Consider the following 25,188-nt stretch of genomic DNA (forward strand, 5'->3'; position numbering starts at 1 on the left):
TACCCTGGACTGGAAAGTCAAATCAGAGACAGCAACAGCTGAAAATTATTTTATTGCTTTAAAGAGAATATGAATGGACTAATCAATGTAAAACATCCTGGTTTCCAATTCAGGTATCATGATTTGGGTATATCTCTCACAGAGAGAATTTATGAGTAGGAAACTGCTGAATTTATTTGATTGATCTGGCTTTTCTACAGACACAGAATAATTCCCTTATCTGCATAACATTCTGCAACCCTTATAGTTTTCCTTGGGTTCTTCTGTTTTGTGGTAACAAAAGAATCTTGAAGGTGTCATAAATTTGCAAATTTTGAGAGTAGATTACTGCAAATGTTTTCTCTAGTCTCCCTATAAGCTGTGTGCTTATTGTTGATACCACTTAATTATTATTATACAGTAAATGTTATTCTATGTACACACTTTTTGAGAGTGTAAGCTGGAGCTGAAAGGGGAACAAGACCCTTTCTCTCTTTTTTTTTCATTGACCCCAATTCTTTCTTACCCCTGCAGCCTCCAATACTGGTTTGCAGCCAGCTGATGGACCAGGCAGGAGGAGAGCAGCAGAGCCACCTCTTTCATCTGCACGCCACATCATTAACCTCCTGAGTCCCACCCATGCAGCACAGGACCCGTTTCATGGAATGAACTACTCAGGGCTCCGTTATCTCACAAAACCCACCATCTCTACGCATTCAGATTTCCGAGGGAAGCCAGCAGAAGAAGCAGATACAGGTAAGAAGCACTGATCTTCTGCCAGAGTGGCAGGAAAAGGAGGGGAACAATCGCACCGACAAGGTGGAAGAAATGCAAGAGTGTGCATTTTTGTGGCAACTGGGTTATGTGCCTAAGCCCCAAATCTCTTACGTACCTAGGGATGCCTCTGAAAGTTAAATATGAGTTAAAAGAACAGAGAAAGGGAGTAACGGAATGTGTTTAATTGAAATAAGGTTAGAATAGTTGGCTGGAGCAAATACTTGGAAGCTTTTGAAAATAATGAAGGCAAGTTTGGACTGGACTCTTAAGAGAAATAATAAATCAGTAGTGTTTTGAGGATTGGGTTGATGATTTCACAGAAAGTTGCTGCAGATTTTGGCAGGACTAAACTACGTTTCACGACTTGGCTTAGGTATGTCTCTTGGCTAAGTCTAGGTTGGATGTTTCTAAAAACTGGTAACGTGTTTAAACATATACAGCTGCCTCATTTCTCTTATACTAATCTATTTGAAGATTTACTGTATATAATTGGCTCTCTTTTCTTATCTTAAATAATTACAAATAATATTTATAAACAGTTACTTATTAGTGGCACAAATTATTTATTTTGTGAAATGGGCACACAGATCTCAGTGGTGAAGTAATTTTATAACATCAAGCCAAGCATAAATTCTTATCGATGAGTGAAGTTTATAAGCTGCACTCCTTAGTCTTTAAAGCTATGTCACAATCAATGCTTATCACTGAAACTAGTACTGGAAATCCTGGAAACACTATGGGGTAATTTCAAAAGGATTTGTTTGCTTAAAACTGGATTTTACATGTGTTAATGTAATTTGAGTGTTAAGTGGGCTTTTGGAAATTGTGATATATATTCTACTGAGTTGTCAATAGGTTTTATGTTCATAAGTATACCTTAAAAGGCAAATTTTAAAAGCCCTACATGCTCCAAAGCAAGGAGATATGCACAGAAGTTGGGCCGGCATACTTTTAAAAAGCACATGAGTACGTGCGTATCTACCATTATGCGCACAAAAATTCTTTTTCAAGAAAGGAGTGGGGCATGGGTAGTGCATGGGCGTTCCTAGATTATTCAATGAAATCTGCGCATAAGTATTTACACGCACAAGCGCACACCGGGGTCCTCTACAGTGTAACTTTACTTCTGCTGTGGATGGTGTGCAAGTCCTGAAACAAAAAAAAATTAAGAATTTAGCAGCGTTTTAAGGGTTGGGGCTAACAGGATAAAAGATAGGCAAGTTAACTGGGGGGGGGGGGGGGGGGTAGGAAGTCCCATCCTTTTCCTGGGTGAACTGGGGAAACTGGTAATTGCCTCAGCACACATCTACTAAAATCCCTCACTTGCGCGGTAGAGGTGGCATTTGCACACACATGTGTGCGTCTATATAAAACTGTGTGCATAGGTACACACGTACAACCTATTTTGTACCATGCACGCATATACGAGCATATATTATAAAATGGTCATGTCCATTGGCTCGAGCTGGCATACGTGTGGCTTTTTTAAAGTTACTGTCTAAGCGCATAAATGGGCTTTTGAAAATTGCTGTAGTATATGCTTCATATATGACTATAAATACTTATGAAAATTTCCCACGTTTGGGTATAATGTTTAATTATCAGATTCATGATGGGCTGTCTTTAATTAAAAGCCTCTCAACAAGCCTCACACTGTGTCAAGGAATGTCAATTGTGTTCTCATCCAACTGATGAAAATCCCTCTTTGACCCTTACATGCTTGTAAGCTCATGCACTTGACCTGGATGCTTTTTTGGTAGCGTTAACTTGCAGAGTCTATGAGCTCCATGTTCTAGTTATTTATCCACCCTGTACCAGACTTCATCAGAATTGGGTGCTGCTCTGCACACATACTGAGTTCTTATGTAAGGTTCTGTCAGTTTTCACCTTAACCAATTGCCATTCCAAGATTTTTCCTTAGGCCACATCTTCATAAAGGTAAAAGGGCTTTTTAGTATTTGTATTGTAAGAAAGTTGTTGCTTTCTACCTGGAGTGGACTAAAGTCCGTAGAATGTTGATCTTGCTTTTAGCTTCTTTTGAAGCTAATAGGCCTGTAAGTGTAACAACAGAGTCTACCATTTCTAGTTGGATAATAGATAGCATCTATTTTGCTTAGGCAGGTTTTGCCTTAGAGAGAAATGTCAAAATTCATGTTACAGACATTGTATCATCATTCACATAACTATAGGTAAATTTTCAAACGTTTTAGCTGGCTAACTGCTTAAATTAGCTATTTAAAATGATGCTTTAAAAATATTCCTCCTACTGACTGGCTAAATTGCCACTCATAGGGGTCCAGGTGTCAACTGAGTTTGTCTGCCAGGATGTTGTCTCTTTCTGTCGAATATATTGCTTTTAGGGTTCTTTCATCAGAGATAGTCCAGTGCTATACGTTCACAGTTTCCAAACACAGGTAGATGAAGCCTGTTCATCCCTGTTGAGGTAAAACACAATCACCTCTCTGTTTTTACTAGGTTAATTTTGTTGGTAACCTGGTTCTTGAAAACCTTTAGAACATTAAGAACTGCCCATAGCTCAATCAGGTTGGTGAGCAGACTATTCTTTTTGAGTTAAGGACGCTGGATATGAATCCCTATTAGATGTGCTCCCTAGTCCAGGCTGGAAGCATCTGTAAATGTAAAAAAATTCCTGAAGAAGACTTTGGAAGAGCAAATTCCCAGATCAAATAACAAAAGGGATAACAACCAAGACAAGGGAGTCTGAGCAGCTGTGTGACAAAACAGCTTTCCTGGAGTCTAAGGGGTTGATTTTAAAAGGTGTGCATGGGCGAACATGTGCATACACTACCCAGCGTGCGCACATGTACACCCGATTTTATAACATGCGTGTTCAGGCGCGCGCATGTTATAAAATCAGGGGTCGTGCATGCAAGGGGTGCACATTTGTGCACCATGCGCGCGCCGAGCCGTGCCAAGCTGCGCTGCCTTCCCCTACCCCCTCACCCCATCTTCCCTTCCCTTCCCCTACCTCCCCCACCCTTTCCCCCCTATCTTTTCTTGGTTTTTTTTTTTTTCTTGTTTTCAAACTTATTTCAGCCCCGGGACTTTACGCGCGTCACTAGACCTTTTGAAAATAGGGCCTTGTGAAAATCCGGCCCTAAGTGTTTTGATTCTATTGGGAATTTAGGGTTCATCTCGTATAAAGATGTGACATGGCAGTAACAGGAAATATGGAAGTCAAATTCCATCATTCTCAACATAAACCAAAGAAATATCTGCTGACTGAATTACTCCTATTGCAAACACCATAGCATTGACCATGGTGCAGGGAAGATAAGCCATGGATTAAGTAATTTCTTGCAAAGTACCTATAAATTCCAATTGAGTTGGCAGGCTCAATTTAGGTTGGCAGGGGAAATTTTTGGAGTAGGGAAGTAGAGAGGGTAATCATCAACAAAAAAGTGGTAATGAAATCTGTGACAGGAAATTGGAGCACTATGATAAGATATGTAGAGAGAAAGGGCTCAGTAGTTTAGTTTTTTTTATCTTATTGAATCGCCTTTTTATAAATACTGTCAAAGCAATGTACAGTAGAATACATTGGGCCTGATTTTGAAAAGCATTTATATGCTTAAAACTGGGTTTTACATATGTAAATATACTTTATTCATGTAAATGAGTATTTAAAAATTGTTACAATATATGCCATTGAATTCTCAATAGGATTCACCCATGTTAAGTGCACTTAACATGGATAATTGATTTTTGAAAATTGCTATGATAGTTTTACATTTATATGCTAACGTCTCTGAAAATTCACCTGATTATGAATTCATAATAATAAAGATAAAATACATACAAACATTACAATTCTAAAACAAAGTACAAAGAAGTTTATGGTTTAACTTTAAAACCCATAAACTGAGCAGTAGCTAAGAACAAATAAAACAGCATAAAATCAGTATAGAGCCTTGAGGCACACCGACTGATTGCAGAATAGCAGTGGAGTAAAAGCCACCAGAAAAGACAGTAAAAGTACAAGGGGCGAGGAAAGAAGAAAACTAAGATAGAATCCTAAAATCCAATCAAGTACAGTAGTGTGTCAAGGAGCATACGGTGATCAACAGCATCAAAAGCAGCAGACAGATCAAGAAGGCCGAGGAGCGAGTGAAGGTCATGAAGAGTGCCAAAAGCATCTGTGGTAGTAAGCTCTGTTTGCCGGCAGATAGGTGTGTTTTGGGATTCGGTAGCTCATCAACATGGCACCGTCTTTCCACGGTCCCCCCTCCCAAAAAAAATAAAAATATAGGACCAAACAGGTTTTGGTGCAGTCACAACAGCAAATCGTACAACCCCGAGCCCCCACTCCCACCCCACCCCTTACAGAAGACTCGGCTAAAGCCAAAACAAAACATGCACTAAATATTAACCAAAGCTCAGGGAATAAAAGCTTGAGACAGGACCACCTTTTGAATTCCCAACCATCAGAAGGTGCCCAGGAACAGTTCTTTCCCCTCTCTCCCCTATGAGTTGTTCTTACCAGCCAGGGGCTTTATAATAGCTTTTCCTGAATCCCAGTTTAGCAAGAAGGAAGGAAAAACCAGGCTCACAAGCCCAGTTTGTGAATCCTTATGCTGTGATTACTTAGCAATTTGTCTTGGATTGTGCTGGCTCTGTCAGCTGAGTTTATACATAGACTGACCTTAGTCAATTACCATCTCACTTCCTCTGTGTAGTCCTGCCATGTTGCTAGGTCCACCTCCATCTCCTTCTTAGAGAGTTTGGCCTGCTACTGGAGGAGAGGGGGCTCGTTTTGGGATTGGTTGAGCTCTAATCTCCTGTCTGCTGCCTCAGGTGGGTTACCTAGGCAACCAGGCCTCCACCTTCAGCCTGCTTGTGACTTAGATACTGCCTCAGTTCCTTAGGCTCTTGCATTGAAATCCCATCCTGGGTTCCCTTTTCTTGAGTTTGGCCCTATATTTCTTTATTCCTGTACTGTGGACTGAGAATCTGGTCTCGCTATGTCTCAAGAGATCATTGAAGACTTTGAAGAAGGCAGTTTCTGTGGAATGAAGTGGGCAAAAGACAGACTGGAGCAGCTCCAAAACACCTTGAGATGAAAGAAGGTTAAGATAGAGGAGGTGTGTAGCATATTCAAGCAGTTTGGACACACAAAGGAAAGGGGAGAAGGGAATATTGCTAGAATAATCCTGAAATGAGATGCTATTGATCAATAAGGAGATGGGGGAAAAAGAGGAAATTAGAAGTGAAGCATATAGTATGTTTCTATCTGAATTTTCATTGAGTATATGCATATATTACCTCACATAAAGACAGACCTGCTCTTCAGAGAATGTAAATTATGACATACTTTTAAAAATCAAAGTTGCAACTCTGCCCCAATCCATTCCTGGAATGCCTCTGCAGTTTGAGTAAAGTTATAAATTTAACAGTTATATGTGTATTGATGTACACACAGAGCCCCAGGCTATTTTAGTATAGCCATTTACACACATTATGCATATTAATATTTTTAAAAATTACTCCCTGTAAACTCTTCATTTTTTCTACATAGGATAGAAATATTTGAATTTGGTTTAAGACTTTACAAAGAAGACAATTTTTCTGACATTAGGATAAAATATTTTAGTGATGGTCATATTATATATTTCTATGCCTTTATATTCTATACCTGTGTTTTTGTGAACTCATACAAGTTTATGTTTAGTAAAACTAAATATTGGAAAACTAGGAACTATTTCAAGTGTAAAGTTAATTTTAATTCATAGTAGCACATTGTATTAAGATTTTATGTTAATTGTGTTTAACATATTCATAATGAGCTCCCATATAGTGAAAAGAAGGTTTTACTATAGGTGTTTTATTAGATGATAATTAATCAGCAAATAAAAAAAGTACTATAAAGTTATAAAGGTTTGAGAGAGCCAAGGGGCTGATTAGCTTAAGAGAGATAAGGATGCAATGAATTAGATAGTCTTTATTTGAATGACAAACTTAGGAAGGTACAATCTTTCAGGTTTAGCTCTGTATAAAAGGGCGATTGACCCTATTGTAGCATGGCTCACAATTACATTAGCATGCAAGGTTTCCAATACTAAGCAGGTGATTGACTTAATGGAAATAGGCTGCAGGTCTCAACATAAGGGAAGCACTTTAAGCAAAGTGAAAAAATCTTATTTTGCAAACAAAGGAAAACCTTGAGCTTTTAACACAAACTGAAACAGCTTTTTAAGCATATTCGAGCCAAAGTAGTTAAGTTGCACTGACTCTAAAGTTCCTTTTAATGCCTGCTTTTGTGTAAATTTTTCAGCTTTAACATAAACCTGGTATGTAATAATGATTTTAGCATTGAAAAACACGTGATAAAACAGGAGTTAAAACCCACACTAGGATTAGCATGGGTACTGAACATGCTAATCCCATGTACATGCGGACATTAGCAATTACTCTACAATGTAAGGAGGTGCACTTTTAACTTCTAGGTCAGAGCAGGGGTAAAACTTCCTGCAGTATTTGTCACCCTGGGCAGCAACTCAGTAAACCAGTTTCAACATATATGCCTCCTGAAATTCTCAACTTTTTTTTTTTTGTAAAATGGTTTTGAATGCTTTGTGCTAACCCATTGACTTGAAATCAAAGAGGGTATCTTACAAATCATCCAAAGAACCATAAGTGGGATTTTGTTTTGAGGTTGTTGGTTTCTTTTTTTCCCCCCATTCCCAAAGAAAAAGTGATCTGAAGATGAATGATGAAACAATTCACAATTTTCTTTTTACAAGAGGCTGGTGGTCTCTGACACTGGCAAACTGAGAATCCAAATTATGAAATGTATATAACTTTGCAGGCAAAGGAGGCAATCTGGGAACTGCTACCACTCGTCTTGTTCACTTCCTGGATGATTTTTTTAAATGTATGTTGCAGTAAATTAAAAAGCAAAAAATTAATTGCTCAGTACTATGAACCTTTAAGTTCAATTAACCCTGTCAGTGCAAGAGGGAGGAAGAAAAGGAAACAAAACTCATGTTTGCATGCTAGGAAAAGCCACGTTCTTGCTTACAGTAGTACTGGCTATCATTTATTCTACCATTGTGGTTTGAGGTTTAATAGCATTCAAATGGTTTATGAGTATAAAAAAGTTTGAATAGGCATTAGACAAGTGTGCATATACCAGGTTCTGATGTCATGTTATATACTGTATTTTTTGGACTGCAGATCAATTCGAAATGCAATAAGCAATCATTACATCAAATATAATAAAACTATTAGCAATAATATAATAATATAGTTTGTACCAATTAAACAATACAATAAAAAATTGAGTTGCTTCCCGATGGAATCATTCTCTGCTTCCTAATAGCAGCTTAATATGTAAAAATTAAAAAAAATATCTTGACTAGTAGACTAAGGGCATGTACCAGAAAGTAAGGCAGAAAGAACTTGAATGACTGCAACTTAGAGTACCTTGACCATATGCACATTTCTCGTGTACCTATCCTGTAAACTTGACTGTATGTTCATCAATACCAGTTTGAGAAGCTATGAAGTAGAATATTCCATTCAGTCTTCTTTCTGAAGTTTCATGGTATAGTTTTCTTTCTTATAAATGGCATCTGATGTTATTTTGTATTCACCTGATAAAGGGATTATAGCTTTTAAAAGATAGTTTCAAATATATTCAGGGCTTTTTTTAGGTTGGTATGTGCCTGTACTTAGTGGCATATTATCTGCCAGCTGTCATGCTGTCTCAATGTGCCTTCCACTTGTGTCCTGTTGAAATCATGCTATGTGGACCCAAGAAGACAAAGACTTCATTCTCTACAGTCTGGAACCAGCAGTGCCTCAGAACTGGCCAATACTCCTTCCTCCTTCCTGCTCAACGAGTGCAGAGCCTCTAACCCTGTCCCAGCCGAGCCTCCTACTGACAGATTTGATGCTTCTTCTTTTCCGCAGTCTATGCACTTCAGGGATAATGTCTGCAGATGGGTTAATATTGCACATAGCTTGACAGGAATGAATTTCAGTCGTAAAACAGGGCATGCTGAATATGATCTCAGTCTCTTAAATCCACTGCTGATGCCCTTCTTAATACTTGTGTAACAATTTGTTGGGGAGGTTTAGGTACCGGAGCACACAAACTTATTTGTACTCTTTGGGACATGCATCTGGCCAGCTCTCCTCCCATACATGACTCTCTATCTCAAAGGTGGATCATTTCTCTGGGGAAAGCGCTCGCTTATGGCCCAGGCGATGGTGTGTTTCTCCCTGTGTGTTGTTAGATGCTGCATTTCAAGGGGTGAGGACAAGGCACTGAATGTTAAATTAAATATTTACTGATTCTTTAACAATTCAATTAAAGTCCATATATTCGTAAAGATGAAACTACATCTGACTTGATGTATAGAGGTAATTTTCTTCTTCTGGGTAGGTGTCCTTTATCTCAGGTATCTGGATAAAACTTTCCATGGTGATTTAAAGTGCACAAAGCTTTCCCAGTGGGCCAAATGGGAATCCTATTGAAGGGGTCCCCTCAAACATGAAAAGTCTTACCTGACTCCAGATTATTCAGTCATCCAGCCTGTCCTAGTCCCATAGGGTGGAGAATCTCCAGAGAACTTGGTCCTTATTTCTTGGTCTTGGTGCCTGTGACTTCTTTTGCAGGAACAAACTTTAGGAATTGGGAACCAGGGTAACCCAGCCTTAGAACCCTTATGGGGAAGGGTGGGTCAAAAACGCTCCACAGAACAATATCTAGACACTTACGTGCCACAAAAGTCTATCTGTGACTGCTGATGTACTGTCACTGATGCTTGCCCATCTAAGGAGTAGATCAGGGCTCACAGGTCATCAGCCCTTGTCCTTTGTGTCTGGTTGGAACCTTCTCCAAAGGGTGCAAGGTTTAAGCAGTCATCCCTTCTGGAAAAACAGGATACATTTTTGCCATCAAAAATCTTGCACAGTAGATACTGTCATTGATGCTTGCCTCATCTAGGGAGTAGAGTGAGGCTCACAAGTCTTCAGCCTTTTATGAGAGTTCCCAAAGTGAATCTGGCAAAAAAAAAACTATCTCACTGTAAAAAAAAAAAAATATGAGGGAGATCCTCTAACTGGGAGTGCATAGTGAGAAATCTCCTCCAGACTAAATTTCCTGATGAGGCAGGGAGACCTCATCAGGGAGTATAAAAACTGCATCCTCACTGCTCTGAAATTAAGTGAAACTGACCCCACTGAATATTAAACTAGGTTCACTACATAAGATGAGGCAACCAATCCAAACCCTCCAGGTCAAGAGAGGCTGGAAGGCTCACAAGGATGTATTCTGTCTAAGTAGGGACCTAAGGCCATCTAGTGGCTGAGCCAATGGGGCAAAGAGAGATTCCTTCTGAAGTTCAATAGGATGTTGAGGTTAATATTCAAAAGCATTTAGCAGGATAACTCACAAGTTATCCAGCTGAATGGCAACTTTTCAATATTGAGTTATTTATCTGACAAAATTGTAAATGGATAAGTCATTAGCCAGATAAAAAAGCAATATGGGGGAATTCCCAAGTAGAGTAAAGTTATCTAGTTAATGCCCTAATGTGAATGACCATCTTATCATGAATGTTAGGGCCCTAAAGCACACAATAACGTTATAATGCATGCGATAAATGCCACATTGCGAAATGCGTATGTAAATTTAAAATTTGTAGTCGAGTGGGTGGAGTTTGAGTGGAGTAAATGGAAATGAGGGCTTGTTAATGTTGCGTGTAATAAAGTAATGCACAGCAATGCAGGTTTTAACGCTGGAAATAACTACACCTTTTTTCTGTGCATTACGCCTGAAATGGGATTTATCGCAAATCACAATTTGGGGGAGGGGAGAGAAAGAGAGAGAGACTCTGTGGAGGGTCAATTATAAATGAACTTTTTATACCACTGTAAGAGAGGTGGGGTTTGTGGGTGGGCTGGGCTTTGGAGGGCAGTTTTACATGCACAGTCATATGTATGAACAGCACAGTTACCATTTGTGAAGATTTAATGTGATTCAGAGGGATGAAAGGTAAAAGAAAAGCAGATTTTTCACCTTACTCTCTACCTACCTTGATTGCAGCTAGGTCGAGAGAGCATCAAGCTAGGTAGAGAACATGGTACAAATCTACTTTTCTTTTACCTTTCATCCCTCCAAATCACATTAAATCTTCAGAATTGGTAACTGTGCTGTTCATACGTATGACTGTTTATGTAAAATTGCCCCCCTAAGCTCACCCCACCCCACAAACATCCTGAGTTACTAATGGCCCCCCTCTTACAGTGGTATAAATAGTTAACTTTCTTGAGCACCTCTACAGAGGTGTTCTCTCGCTCTCTCTAGCAGCCATTCACAATAAAATCCTTTACAGCTGCAATAAATAACTGTGTGCAATATGAAAATAACATACATTGCAATAATGTGTTGCAGCAATGCGGTATCAGGAAAATTATCCTAACCTCACCTTTTTTTTTTTTTTTTTAATTGCAGATGCTATTTTTGCTATATTTATAGCAAACTGATGAATCTAGGTCCAACTTAGCTGATTTTTAACTGCAACCAACTAAGGGCTTGATTCATCATAGACACAGAATGGGAGAAAAGTCTTAGTGAATCAGGCTGTAAATTAGTTGGATAACTTTAGACCAGCTTCAGAATAGGTCTAAAGTTATTCGGCTTTATGTGGCCGGACACTTCAAAATATACAGTATTTGGTTAAGTGGCACTCAATCTTTAAAAGAGAAAGCTTGAATGAAGACCTTTTGGACAGATTCCCACCTCCCCCCATAAATTTCAAATGCCCTTGCTGGCAAGAACTGCCCCTAACTTATCTAATAAAAAATATAAAAAATAAAGTGAGACTCAGTGCTGGCCCTCCTCCACTTCCCATTTCCTCCATGGCAAATGGAATTAAGGCCTCCTCTCCCCCAAGCATCTCATTTCAACCTTAACCCTCCTGCCCACCCAGTACCTGCCAGAACATCGGGGGCCTCTATTTGCAGTGCCAGAATCGAGAATGTTTCAATCCCGAGTGCTTCCAGTATTGCTCTAGCAGCAACGCTGGAAGCATAAGCTATCAGCATTACTGTTCAGCAGCTAATTTCTAGTCCTTTATTCTGTTCATGCTCTGCATGTGTGACTGAAGTGATTCTGTTAGTATGAAGTTTTTGTTAGGGCTCTATAGCAGTCCAGCTTGTTCTGTTTGCCCAGAAAGAGGTGTGGTGTTATTACGTGTGTTTTAGTGGATCCTTGGGTGCTGTGGAGATGACCGCGCCCACAGGGAGGAGCCCTGTGAGGAGCCACAGCACTGGGTTAGACTCTTATACACAAAACATCAGAATTGAACTCTTTTATTATACAGCTTGAAGTAGCCACCAGGTGGCAGTGGTGAGTTGTAGTCTCCGAGACCTTGGCAGAGGGAGCCCTTCTCTCCTAGATGACATCAGGAGATTCTGCAGCAAGGAGTTACTGTGGATGAGACAGATGAGAGATTAGAGTACTAACTTGGTGTTAACTGTTATGGATGCGATTCCACCAGATAGTTGTCGTAGGTACAGGCACGGAGAGCAGGCCCTCGACGAGCGAATACCTGTTCCCTGAATGGCACCTGAATATAGAACAGAGGGCCCCTGAAGAGCGGGTACCCAAGTTAGTAGTAAAACCCTGAAGGGAAGAAGGAAAGCTTCCTGCAGGCAGCAGAGAAGCGGCAGAGTAACGCAGACAGTAACAGTTTGAGCCTGTTCAAGCCTTTGCCAACTCAATGAGCTAGCAATCTTGAGAAGTAGATATACCCGGAATGGCGTGACGTCAGATGAGGGAACGCCCTCGAGGTTCGCGCCACTGGGCGTACTTAGACGCTGGCTGCGCGTGCGCACACCCTAGCAGGTACCTGGGAGGAGCAATGGAGTACGGCTGCACCATAGCCATTCCGGAGACGCCAGAGAAGTTGGCTTGACGAAGCTGCAGTAGCGATCTTGCCCAGGTAAGCAGGAGGAGCCGAGATAGGGGTGCAACAAGCGGGGCGAAGCCGTCGAAGACCGATGGATGCAACAAGATGTTTTGGTTTTGTAGAGTCCAGTGCAATATTTGCAATGTTGCCTTTTCATAGGCTCTTGGCCTGTCACAGGGGACGGGGCTACTATTGGAGGTGGGGCCCTGGGCAATCACTTTGAATGCCCCCTCCCCACCAAGGATGGCTCTGTATCTGAGTACCTGTATATTTTTTTGCTAGAAAAAAATCACTGAATATAGGGGTAGATTTTAATACCTACACGTGGGCGCCCATGTGTGCATGCTACCTGGCACGCACACATGGATGCCCGATTTTATAACATGCGCTCGCAGGTGTGTGCGCATGTTATAAAATCAGGGGTCGGTGCGCGCAAGGGGGTGCACACTAGTGCATCTTGCGTGCGCCGATGCCCGCGGTCTTCCCCCATTCCCTCCCAGGCCGCTCCGATTTCAGAGCGGCCTCAGAGGGAACTTCCTAACCCCCTAACCCTCCCGCCCCCCTAGCCCTATCCTAAATGCCCCCCAACCTTTGTTTTACCTTTTGCGTCTGCTCCAGGCAGGTGCAAGTAGCGCGAGCCTCTGGCCCCACCATGTATTTAGTTTTAAAAAATGAAATAAACATTAAAAAAAACAAAAACAACTGGGCCTGCTGTGGCCTCCTGTCCCCACCACCCATCTCACTCACCCATAAAGAAAATGCTGGGGCCAGGATCCTCCTTGGCCCCCACATACATGGTCCAGGCAGGATCTGATGACAAGGCCTAGGCCCAGGTCGAAGCATTGGCCTTGTGTAGACTTAGGCCATGGTAGGTCACCACAAACCCATCCTAGGCCCCACACAATGCCTAGGCTTCAAGGCCTGGTCCCGATGCCAGCATCTCAGCCCAGACCCAGGCCAAATGATTGGGCCTAACCTGGAGACTGTATCCTGATGCCAGGCATCAGCACAGGATCAGGCCCAGGCCTAGGCCTGCAGCCCAGGCCTCAGATGACATCTTCAGATATCATCTGTCTTCTTTCTCCTTGAAATGATGCTATCCACTGTGGATGCGCCAGAGCAAATTAATTCTGGCTTATCTTCCCCAGTGGAGGGTGCCATTTTGATGTATGGCAGCTAATTGAACTACTTTACATCAAAATGTTGCCCTCTGATGGGGAAGTTGCACTGGAGTTAATTTACTCCGGCCTGTCCCCAGCGGATGGCATCATTTCAAGAAGAAGAAAGAAGACAGATGTCTGAAGATGACATGTGAGGCATCGGCTCCAGGCCTGTGCCTGACCCTGACCCTGAGCCAAGGCCACGGCATTGAGACCGTTTCCGGATCATGCCCTGGTGTCTGGCTTGGGCATGGCCTCCGGGTTAGGCACTGGTATTTGACCTGGATCTGGGCTGAGGTCCAAGTGTCAAGGCTAGTCTCTGGACCAGGCCCCAGCATCAGTCAAGGTGCTGGGCCTAGGCCAAGGCCCAGTCATCAGGACCCAACCTTTGGACTTTACTAGGATGTTGGATCAGGTAAGTGGAAACATTTTTGGGGCCTAAGCCAAGACCTTGGCATCACACTTTGGCATAGGCTATAGCCCTTGATTCGGACCATAGCCTTGGGCCTAGGCTTAGGCCATAGTGCTGAAATCACACTTGGGCATAGATCAGGAACCCTGCTTTGGTTCTCGGCCTGTTTCCTAGGCAAGGTTCCAGCTTTGGGCCTGGGCCTAGGCCTATGCTTGATAGATGACTTTTTTTTTCCACGATTTTCAAAACGGATTGAAATTCTGACAAGATTTCATTGGAGTTTAAATCATTCCATTTTAAAAATGTTCCGATTCGAAACGAAATTTTCTGTCATTTCCTGTTTTGTTTCTCCCAAATGCTGATCCCTAGAAAGAATATAGAAAAAATTAGAGATATGAATCGTGTGATCGATCGTCTTAACGATCGATTTCGGCTGGGAGGGGGAGGGAATCGGATCGTCGCAGTTTGGGTTTTTTAAATATCGTATAAATCGTGTAAATCATGTAAATCGAAAACCGGCACACTAAAACATCCCTAAAACCCACCCCGACCCTTTAAAATAAATCCCCCACCCTCCCAAACCCCCCCAAAATGCCTTAAATTACCTGGGGTCCAGTGGGGGGGGAGGGCGGGAAAACCGGCACACTAAAACAACCCTAAAACCCACCCCGACCCTTTAAAATAAATCTCCCACACTCCTGAACCCCCCAAAATGCCTTAAATTACCTGGGGTCCAGAGGAAGGGTCCCGGTGTGATCTTTTACTCTCGGACTTTGGACCTCGGACCTCCGTGCGTTGTAGAAACAAAATGGCGCCGGCGCTACCTTTGACCTGTCATATGACAGGCCGGCGCCATTTTGTTTTTTTGTCCCCCGACGTCAGGAGCGTAGGAGATCGCTCCCAGACCCCCGCTGGACCCCCAGGGACTTTTGGCCAGCTTGGGGGGGCCTCCTGACCCCCACAAGACTTGCCAAAAGTCCAGCGGGGGTCCTGAACGACCTCCTGCAGTCGAATTGTTTTTCTGTACGGAAAAATGATTCGCGGTAGGAGATCGCTCCCGGACCCCTGCTGGACCCCCAGGGACTTTTGGCCAGCTTGGGGGGCCTCCTGACCCCCACAAGACTTGCCAAAAGTCCAGCGGCGCCATTTTGCGCAAAATGGCGCCGGCAATTCGGCAACACGATTCGACTGCAGGAGGTCGTTCCGGACCCCTGCTGGACTTTTGTGGGGGTCAGGAGGCCCCCCCAAGCTGGCCAAAAGACCCTGGGGGTCCAGCGGGGGTCCGGGAGCGATCTACCGCGAATCGTTTTTCCGTACGGAAAAACGATTCGACTGCAGGAGGTCGTTCCTGACCCCCGCTGGACTTTTGGCAAGTCTTGTGGGGGTCAGGAGGCCCCCCCAAGCTGGCCAAAAGTTCCTGGGGTCCAGCGGGGGTCCGGGAGCGATCTCCTATGCTCCTGACGTCTGGGGACAAAAAAACAAAATGGCGCCGGCCTGTCATATGACAGGTCAAAGGTAGCGCCGGCGCCATTTTGTTTCTACAACGCACAGAGGTCCGAGGTCCGAGAGTAAAAGATCACACCGGGACCCTTCCTCTGGACCCCAGGTAATTTAAGGCATTTTGGGGGGGTTCGGGAGGGTGGGGGATTTATTTTAAAGGGTCGGGGTGTGTTTTAGGGTTGTTTTAGTGTGCCAGTTTTCCCGCCCTCCCCCTTCCCCTCCCCTTCCCCTGATTTACGATTTTTTGACGATAAATCGGGGAAATTGTTATCGTATCGCGGCTCTAACAATTTTTGACGATTTAAAATATATCGGACGATATTTTAAATCGTCAAAAAACGATTCACATCCCTAGAAAAAATAGCTTGTGGCAGAAAGTACATTTTGGGTAACTGTTCAATTATATAAACTAAAGAAGTTACAGGATGACTTGCAAGTCTGCCAGTATACTGTATGAAAATTGTTTATTTCTTGCTCATATATTTGAACTTTTTGGTGACTAGGTAATGCATTTTCAATTATATGTCTTATTTCTAGAAGTGTATGCATATAATTTTTTTCTGCTTGGGTGAAGTAGGTCATATTTTTCATAAAATTTCTTGTTTAAAGTTAACACTGACTCATACTAAAGCTAAACAGGATATTAAATCCTGCACTTAGGAGGATAGAAGTGGGATGTTTACTACGTAAACATTTCTTAGTGTCACCATACAAATAATTGACAGAAACAATGCAGATCTATGTGTTTTTTTTTAAACGCCATGTTTTGCTTATAGGTGCTGTATACTCAGATTCTCAAAACCCAGCAAAGAGAATATCGTGAAAGTTCATTTTGTACAGCCTGGTAGTATGACAGCACTGATGGTTGCAAAGATTTCCAAACTAACAGCTGGGTGCATATTTGCTGTCGCCATGGTAGAATGCTAGCAGCAATATTATTAAACAGCACCTCTACAGAGGCTCATCCACAGGAACTACAGTCTCATCTCCTGAGGGTTTTGATGGCGTGCCTGCAAGCCATGAACTCACCATTGTTGTTACAATGCTTCTAGAGGGAATTACTTGCCTGTCTTTCGAGACTAACATAGCTGAAAACCCCAGTGGAATAAGAAATATAGACAGAATATTTTTGTTTGCATTATGTATTTTAACACGAGGCCAGCAATTGATATTTATGTATATATCTATAGAGGGAGGAGTGGCATAGTGGTTAGTATAGTAAAATGAGAAATAGGGAAGCCAAGATTCAAATCCTGTTTCTCCTACTGATACTCCTTGTGACCTTGAAGAAGTCATTTCACCCTCCATTGCTCCAGGTACAAATTTAAAGGTGAATCTTCAAAGGAGGTTTTTTATACAAAAGTAGCATCTACATATATATCAGAGATGTGAATCATTTTTTGTGTTCGTGTCATTCTTCCTTTTTCGGCTGCCGCAGGAAATGTCGTTTTTTTGCGGTTCTGGTCTTTTTTTCGCGAAAAATCATTTTTTGAGTTAGTACGCGCTAACTCCCCATTAGTGCGCACTACTTCTCATTAGTGCTCGCTACTTCTCATTAGTGAGCGCTAACTCCCCATTAGTTCGCATTAACAAAAACCATTAGATTTTGTTAGTTTTTGTTAGTGCGCACTAATGGGAGTTAGCGCGCACTAATATGAAAAACGAATTTTCACGAAAAAAACTGGAAAACCCCGATCATTTTTCGGGCTCCCCGAAACATGCCAAATTGGACAATTTGGTTGAAATTTTCCAATTCGGCAAAAATGAATGCACATCTCATTAATGCTGATGATACATGTATATTTTCAGTTTTACACATTTTACCAGGGGAAAAAGAGATGGACTGGGACATTCTGAGGTGGGGTTCAGAAGTATTGTGGTAGTTGCTGTTTTATAAGAAATATTTGGACACTTCTACACTTGCTAATTGATTCATGCAAGTGAAATCAGACTTGTCTGTTGTCCGCAATTTTTGGGTGAGAGGTCTGAGTGAATTGGTGAAGTGCTAAAGAATTTAGATGAACTGGAGAAGGATTGGATGAACAGGTGGAAGTATCAGTGAACTGGTAATTCCAAGTATGTACGAAAGTAAACATTTTAAAACAAAAACTTAGCTTTATAAAATAATTGACTCTACATTTAATTCTAGGTGACTATACAGTGTCATGATTATTTTTCATGTAAAATATACATACATATGTTTATAAAATTGGTAGAAAAATTCTTTTATTTATTTTACATTTATATTTTTATATCATACAAATATAAAATCAATTAATAACAAACATAAAATCAATACAAAATCTTCAAAAACCACACTGCCATCATTCATATATCATCTTCCTCTGCCCATCACAGAAATACAAAAATTAAAAAACAAAAAAATATATATATATCAAACCTATATATCTAAACAAATTTATAACATGAATAAAACAAAATCAATAATTCAATAATCTAAAAATATAATAAATCAAGATAAGTCCAGATCAAAATAATAAAAACATCAAAAGACATATTACAATAATTCACATATCATTTCCCTCAGGCCACCCTGAAAATAAAACTGCTTGCATCGTAAAAAAACATATCATCCCCAGTGGCAGACAAATGACAAAGCAAACTAATTTTAAGCCATATGCATTATAAAGAACATTCATCCCTAATGACATTAACGGTTTACCATTTAGACCTCGACAAATGCTTGTTTGAATAAGTTGGACTTCAATAACTTCCTAAACCTAAATGGAATAAATGTTCCTAAATGGAACATTCAGATTTTCTTTACAAGGTCATTTCTCAGACAGGGCCCAGACACATAAAACAAATGCTCCCTAGATTCTGCAAGTTTCACCTGATGGACTGATGGGACTTCAAGTAAAAACTGAGAAGATCCAATAGGATGGTAAATCTTTAAAATTGAATTCAAATGTACAGGGGCCAAACCATACATAACCTTAAATACAAATAAAATAAACTTAACTCTCAATAAAATGGGCAGCCAATGCAACCATTCTAAAACAGTAGTTATATGTTCATGAATACTCGTAATTATTTTGCTGTCTTATTCTGTATGAACTGAAGGGCTTGCATAGTTGAGTATAGCAAACTGAAATATAATGAATTGCTGCAATTGATGAAAGAGGTTTCATTGCATGGAAAACAGTACATACATCAAATTCATTAAAAGAAAAGGCTTAAGAGGTCTCAACAAATGAAGTTTTAAAAAAACAAGAATGAATATCGTTTCTAACTTGAGATCTAAAGGACCAAGAAGAGTCTATTATCATGCTCAAATTACTAACTATTGAATATGGAGGCAATGAAGACGCATCAGGCAGGTTTCATGGCAGGCAGGGAAAAAGGGGGAAAAGGGCTGAGCAGTCCCAAGGGTCCTCTTTTTATTGTACATTCATACAAAGGCAGATGATGTCATCACATGATTGGCTCCTTTCCACATAGCAACAGACGTGACTCTACACTATTGGCTTGGCTCAGGGAGTGTGTACGGATCATTTCATTGGCTGCTGAATTCTATACCTCCTGTCTTTGTCCTGCCCCTGACTAGGGGCAACTAGCTTTTCTTTCAGGCAATCAGGGTTAATTATAAGCTAGAGAAATACATTACAGTCAGGTATCCTCTCCTAGGCAGAGAGGCTTAAGCACAAGTAATGCTTTATTCAGCGCTTAGGCCAGGGAAAAGGGAAGTTAGTGTTAAACCCTGATGAAATGGCTTGCTGGCAAAGCTTATAATTCCCACACTAACTTGTCTGGAAAGCTTAATATCAGTTCCATCAAAATTTAAAAAGGATGGAGGGTCCATAGCATCATATCTAGAAAGAAATAAAATTTCATATTCAACAATAGCTTTTTATCAAATAACCATTTCTTAATAACGGCTAAGCAATGCAAAATTTTTCATAATGCATTAACCATTATGTTAATAGGAATAAAAAAAGTGTGTCAGCATAGAACCAATAACCTATATTTAAGCTGACACAACAGAAACATATATGCAAATTGAATAAAAAAGCCAATGGTGCAGATTCATGTGGAACTCCTGTATCAAGCCTGAAAAGAGATCATATTGAATCTTGAACAACTTGTTGGAACCGATTTGACAAAAAGGAATGAAACCAAACATTTACTGAATCAGACACACCGACCTGTCGAAGGTGACTTAAATGGATAATATGGTCTAAAGTATAAAATGTTGCCATGTACTTTTGGAGCAGAAATGCACAGTATTTTATAAACGCTTGTCCAAGCTGAAGAGTCCTAACCACTTTATCCTTTCATCATAGGGGAATTGTTCCATCCCCTTTATCATTTTGGTCATCCTTCCTTGTACCTTTTCTAATTCTGCTATATCTTTCCTGAGATGTGGTGACCAGAACTGCACACAGTACTCAAGATGAGGTCGCACCATGGAGAAATACAGAGGCATTATGATTTACTCTGTTTTATGCTCCATTCTTTTCCTAATAATCCCTAGTTTTATTATTTGCTTTCTTGGCTCCTGCTGTTCACTGAGCAGAACATTTTGACATATTTTCAACAATGGCACCTAGATCCTTTTCCTAATGTGGAATCTTGCATTAAGTAGATCCCTGGGGCACTCCACTATTCACCTTTCTCCATTGGGAAAATTTACCATTTAGCTCTACTCTCTGTTTTCTTTTAACCAGTTGGCAATCCAAAATAGGACACTGTCCCCATCCCATGACATTTTAATTTCCTAAGAAGTCTCTCAAGAGGGACTTTGTCAAATGCTTTCTGGAAATCCAAATACACTATATCAACTGGCTCACCTTTGTCCACATTTTAATTTTTGCCTTTAAAAAATGTAGCAAATTTGTGAGGCAAGACTTCCCTTAGCTAAATCCATGTTAGCTTTGTCTCATTAAAATATGCGTACCTATATGTTTAGCAAATATGTTCTTTATGATAGTTTCTACCATTTTGCGTTGCACAGACATCAGTCTCACTGGTCTGTAGTTTCCTGGATCACCCCTTGATACCTTTTTAATAATTGATGTTACTTTAACAACCTTCCAGTCTTCAGGTACCATAGATGTTATTGATCGTTTACAAATTTCCAATAGCAGATCCACAATTTCATTTCTCAGTGCTTTCAGCACTCTGGGATGTATATCATTCAGTCCAGGAGATTTTCTACTCTTTATTTTGTCATTTTGCCCTAGTACATATTCCAAGTTCACTGAGATTTGTTTCAGTTCCTCTGAATCATTTCTGGCGTAAGTATATCTCTTAAATCTGTCAGTGGATACCATAGAAAATAATTCACTTAGTCTCTTTGCTTTGGCTTTGTCATCCCTAAGTGCCCCTTTTACCCCTGATCATTTAATGGTCCAACTCTTTCACAGGCTTTTTACCTTGAATGTATCTGACAAAGTTTTTATTATGAGTTATGCTTCCACGGCAAGCTTCTTTTCAAATTCTGTCTTTGCTGTCCTCATTAATGCTTTGCATCTGACTTGCCAGTGCTTATGCTATTTCCTGTTTTCTTCATTCAGATCCCTTTTACATTTCTTGAAAGATGTTTTATCTATTACATTCTCTCTCACCTCACCTTTTAACCATGCCGGTAGTCGTTTAGCTGTCCTTCCACCTTTTCTAATGTGTGGAGTATATCTGGTTTGGACTTCCAAGATGGTATTTTTAAATACCATCCATTCCTGAGCTAAACTCTTTAACTTTGCAGTTGCTCCTTTGAGTTTTTTCCTAACCTTTTTCCTCATTTTATCATAGTCAACTTTTGGAAAATTAAATGCTGTTGTATTAGATTCCTTTTTTGTGCTCACTCCAGTTATTAAGCCAAATTTGATGATAATGTGTTCACTATTGCCAAGATGCTCCAACACTGTTACCTCTCACACCAAATTATTTGTTCCACTAAGGACTAGGTCTAAAATAGGTTCCCTTCTTGTTGGTTCTTGTACCAACTGCTCCATCTAGCCAGCTGGATGATAATATACCCCCACTACTAATGTATTCCTTTTTTCACCTGGAATTGCGATCCACAAAGATTCAACATTGCATTTTGTTTTCTGCAGAACATTTATCCTCTTTGACTCAATGCTCTGTTTAACATACAGTGCCACCCCTCCACCAGTTTGATCCATCCTATCATTTCTATATAATTTGTACCCTGGTCTCAGTGTCCCATTGATTATCCTCCTTCCACCAGGTCTTTGAGATGCCAGTTTTATTCATCTCTTTATCCAGTGTTATACACTTTTAACGCTCCTATTTTATTTTTTTTAGAGTTCTAGCATTTGTCTGTAGACATTTCAAAGTATGCTTCTTTTTTTTTTATGTTTAAATTTTTATTGATGTTTTCAAAATTTAGAACAAAAGAGTATTACACAGATATATTATAGTCCACATAAATTGAACAAATCGCACCTAAATAATGAATACAAGTTGTGATACAATATGCATATAATAAACACGGTAAGTTACAAGACTACAGACATTTAGCTCCAAAGGCTTATAAGTGTGAAGTATCTTGAATAGAGAGCTTAAAGGAGGGGTGGAGAACTATTAGTCTGAAAGTAGCATGCATAGTTCCTAAAGTAAGTGACAGGAAGGAGCGTTAGAACTAAAGATCCATATTATCTAACATTTATCAGTGGACTCATCAAGAAATGGAAACTCGAGAAAATAAATAAGAGAAAGAAGAAAAAGGGAAGAAGAGAGAAGGAGAGAAGGAGAGGGGGGGAGGAGAAGGGTTGTTAAGAAGGAAAGAAGATCCTTTTTATTATACATAAACATTAACATTATGTCTAGCAGACAGAAACATTATGAGGGAGCGGCCTTCATACTAGAAACTACATAATCCTCCAAGGGCTTCCATACTTGAGCCCATGAGGCCAACCTGTGAAATGTAATTGCCATTGCTTTTTCATATTTATAGAAGAGACATACCGAATTCCACCACCAAGGGTAGGAGAGCAAAACACTGCGCTTCCAGTTTGAAAGTATTGTGTGTATGGCAACTGTAAATAAAAAGTCCATTAGTTTCCTGTTTGGGAGAGATAATTGCAAGGAGGAATTAGCTCCCCTAAGGAAAACCATTGCATAAGTTAGAGGATGGTCTAAGGATAGAATGGTGGAGATAGTGTGCCAAACTTGAGACCAAAAATTCTTGACATAGGAGCAAGTAAAAAGCATATGCTCCAAGGTGGCTTTGGGCTCAGAGCAGGACCAACATTGATGGGAAGCAAGTAGACCAGCTCGGTGCAGTCGCCACGGGGTCCATAGAGCTCTATGCATTAAGAAAAAGGAGGACTGCATCAAACTGGAAGATAGTGAAATGCGATTAGTTATAGACCAAAGATGTTTCCATTCATTTTTGGCAATGGTAACCTTTACCTCTCTTGACCATACAGGATATAAGCCAGAACTAAGCCGATCAACTGCAGTGGAGTTGATAAGCTTATATAATCTGGAGGCTAAATGGCCTCTCGGGCCATGGTCCTGAAATAATTGTAGAAGGTAAGGAGAGGTGCTTAAGGAGGTGGTCTGGTATACAGAAGAAGAAAGAACACTTCGGAGTTGGAGCCAGGCATAAAATTGGGAGTTTGGCAGTCCAAATTCCTGTATGAGTCTAGTGTAAGGCAAAATCTTGGCATCATCCAAAATGGAGGACAGAAACCAGATACCCTTCGTTTGCCATTTCGGCCAGTTGAGAGGATGGCCATTAATGGTTAGTAGAGGGTTATTCCAAATAGGGGCCATATTGGAGTGATTCCAAGAAGGCACCTGTTCAGGGCGAATAGAGTCAAAGAAAACATACGTTTTATGTAAAGAATGTAAGATGGGATTAGAGGCATTTTGTGCTGACATCCTAGTTCCAGGGAGATAGGAAAGTGGTAGGGGAGAAAGAAGTGAATGTTCTAATGCTAGCCATCGAGGTTGTTCCCACGGGTCTAGGTGGTTGGTAAAATGATGATAAGCTTGCTGCAATATAAAAGCTTGATGATAGCCATAGAAATTGGGGAAATTAACACCCCCATCTAGTTTGGGAAGTTTTAGTTTGGACAAGGCAATTCTCGGTGTCTTATTCTTCCATAAAAAGGAGGATAGAAGCCGATCTACCTTCTTATAGAATGCGTTGGAAAAAAAAATGGGTATCATTGACAAATGATACGTAATTTTAGGAGCTATGACCATTTTGATAGTGTCCAGTCGACCCCACCAAGTTAGGTAAAGGGGAGACCAACTAAGGGTTAGGTTTTCGAGAGTTTGCAGTATGCGAGACTCAGCGTTGGACACAGTTAGGGAAGGATCTGAGTAAAAGTGGATGCCCAAATATTTAAGACTTTGGGGTACTTTTTGTATAACAGAATTGGAAAGATCAATTAAAGACCCCAAAGTGTTAAGAGGCAAAAGTTCGGTTTTATGCCAGTTAATTTTGTATCCCGAGAGGGCCGAGTATGTCGTAATTTGCTGAAGAAGGTGAGAGAGTGAAGAATCAGGGTTAGATAAAAACAACAAAACATCATCTGCGTACGCTGACAGCTTATATTCCTCTGATCCAATGAGTACACCTTTAATCATATGGTTTTGTCGGATTGCAATGAGAAGAGGTTCCAAAGCCAGGTTGAAAAGCAACGGAGAGAGGGGGCAGCCTTGCCGTGTACCTCTATAAAGAGAGAAAAAAGGGGATCTACGATTATTAATATATAGGAAGGCATTGGGGGAGTGGTAGAGAAGTCTAATCCAGGAAATAAAATTAGGGCCAAATCCAAATTTGTGAAGGGTGGAGAAAAGAAACGGCCATTCTACGCGGTCAAAAGCTTTTTCCGCATCTAGGGAAACTGCAATGACTGGAGAGGGGTCAGAGAAAACTGCTTCGTGAATGTGGAAGAAGAGTCTGGTGTTGTTGGCAATTAATCTGTTTTTAATAAATCCCGATTGGTCGGGGTGGATAAGGGAAGGCATTATTTTAGATAGTCTAGTGGCTAATATTTTGGTGAATATTTTATAGTCTGTATTTAATAAGGAAATGGGTCGATAATTGCTAACCTCAGTTGCATCTCTCCCTGGCTTCGGAAGAACTACTATGCAAGCTGTAGAAAAGGACGCAAACGATTGTGGGTGAACCGGAGCTGAAGAGTAATATCGCTGGAGATGGGGAATAAGTTCTTTGCTAAAGGTTCTGTAGAAGTCTATAGTAAAGCCGTCAGGACCAGGAGCTTTCCCAGTAGGAAGAGCTTTAATGGCGAGTTCGATATCCAGGGCAGTGATAGGAGATTCCAGATCTCGATATTGTTGATCTGAAAGTGAAGGATGAGATAGAGAGGAGAAAAAAGAATGTACGTCATCTTCTGAAGGGTGCGTTTCTGTTTGATATAACGTGGCATAAAAGTCTCTGAAAGCTTGTAGAATGTCC

At 40.7% G+C, this 25,188-nt stretch overlaps 1 protein-coding gene across 2 annotated transcripts in view; it reads left to right on the forward strand.

Moving 5' to 3' along the window:
* CLSTN2 (calsyntenin 2) overlaps positions 1-25,188 on the forward strand; it is a 1,635,505-nt gene that overhangs the window by 329,146 nt on the left and 1,281,171 nt on the right. For both annotated transcript variants that reach the window (XM_029615596.1, XM_029615595.1), the window contains exon 2: positions 514-735. In XM_029615596.1, the coding sequence (XP_029471456.1) occupies positions 645-735 (91 nt within the window). In that variant the 5' untranslated portion in view covers positions 514-644. The remainder of the gene's footprint in view (positions 1-513; positions 736-25,188) is intronic.

This window comes from Rhinatrema bivittatum, chromosome 9, assembly GCF_901001135.1.
Source record: "Rhinatrema bivittatum chromosome 9, aRhiBiv1.1, whole genome shotgun sequence".
Taxonomy (NCBI): domain Eukaryota; kingdom Metazoa; phylum Chordata; class Amphibia; order Gymnophiona; family Rhinatrematidae; genus Rhinatrema; species Rhinatrema bivittatum.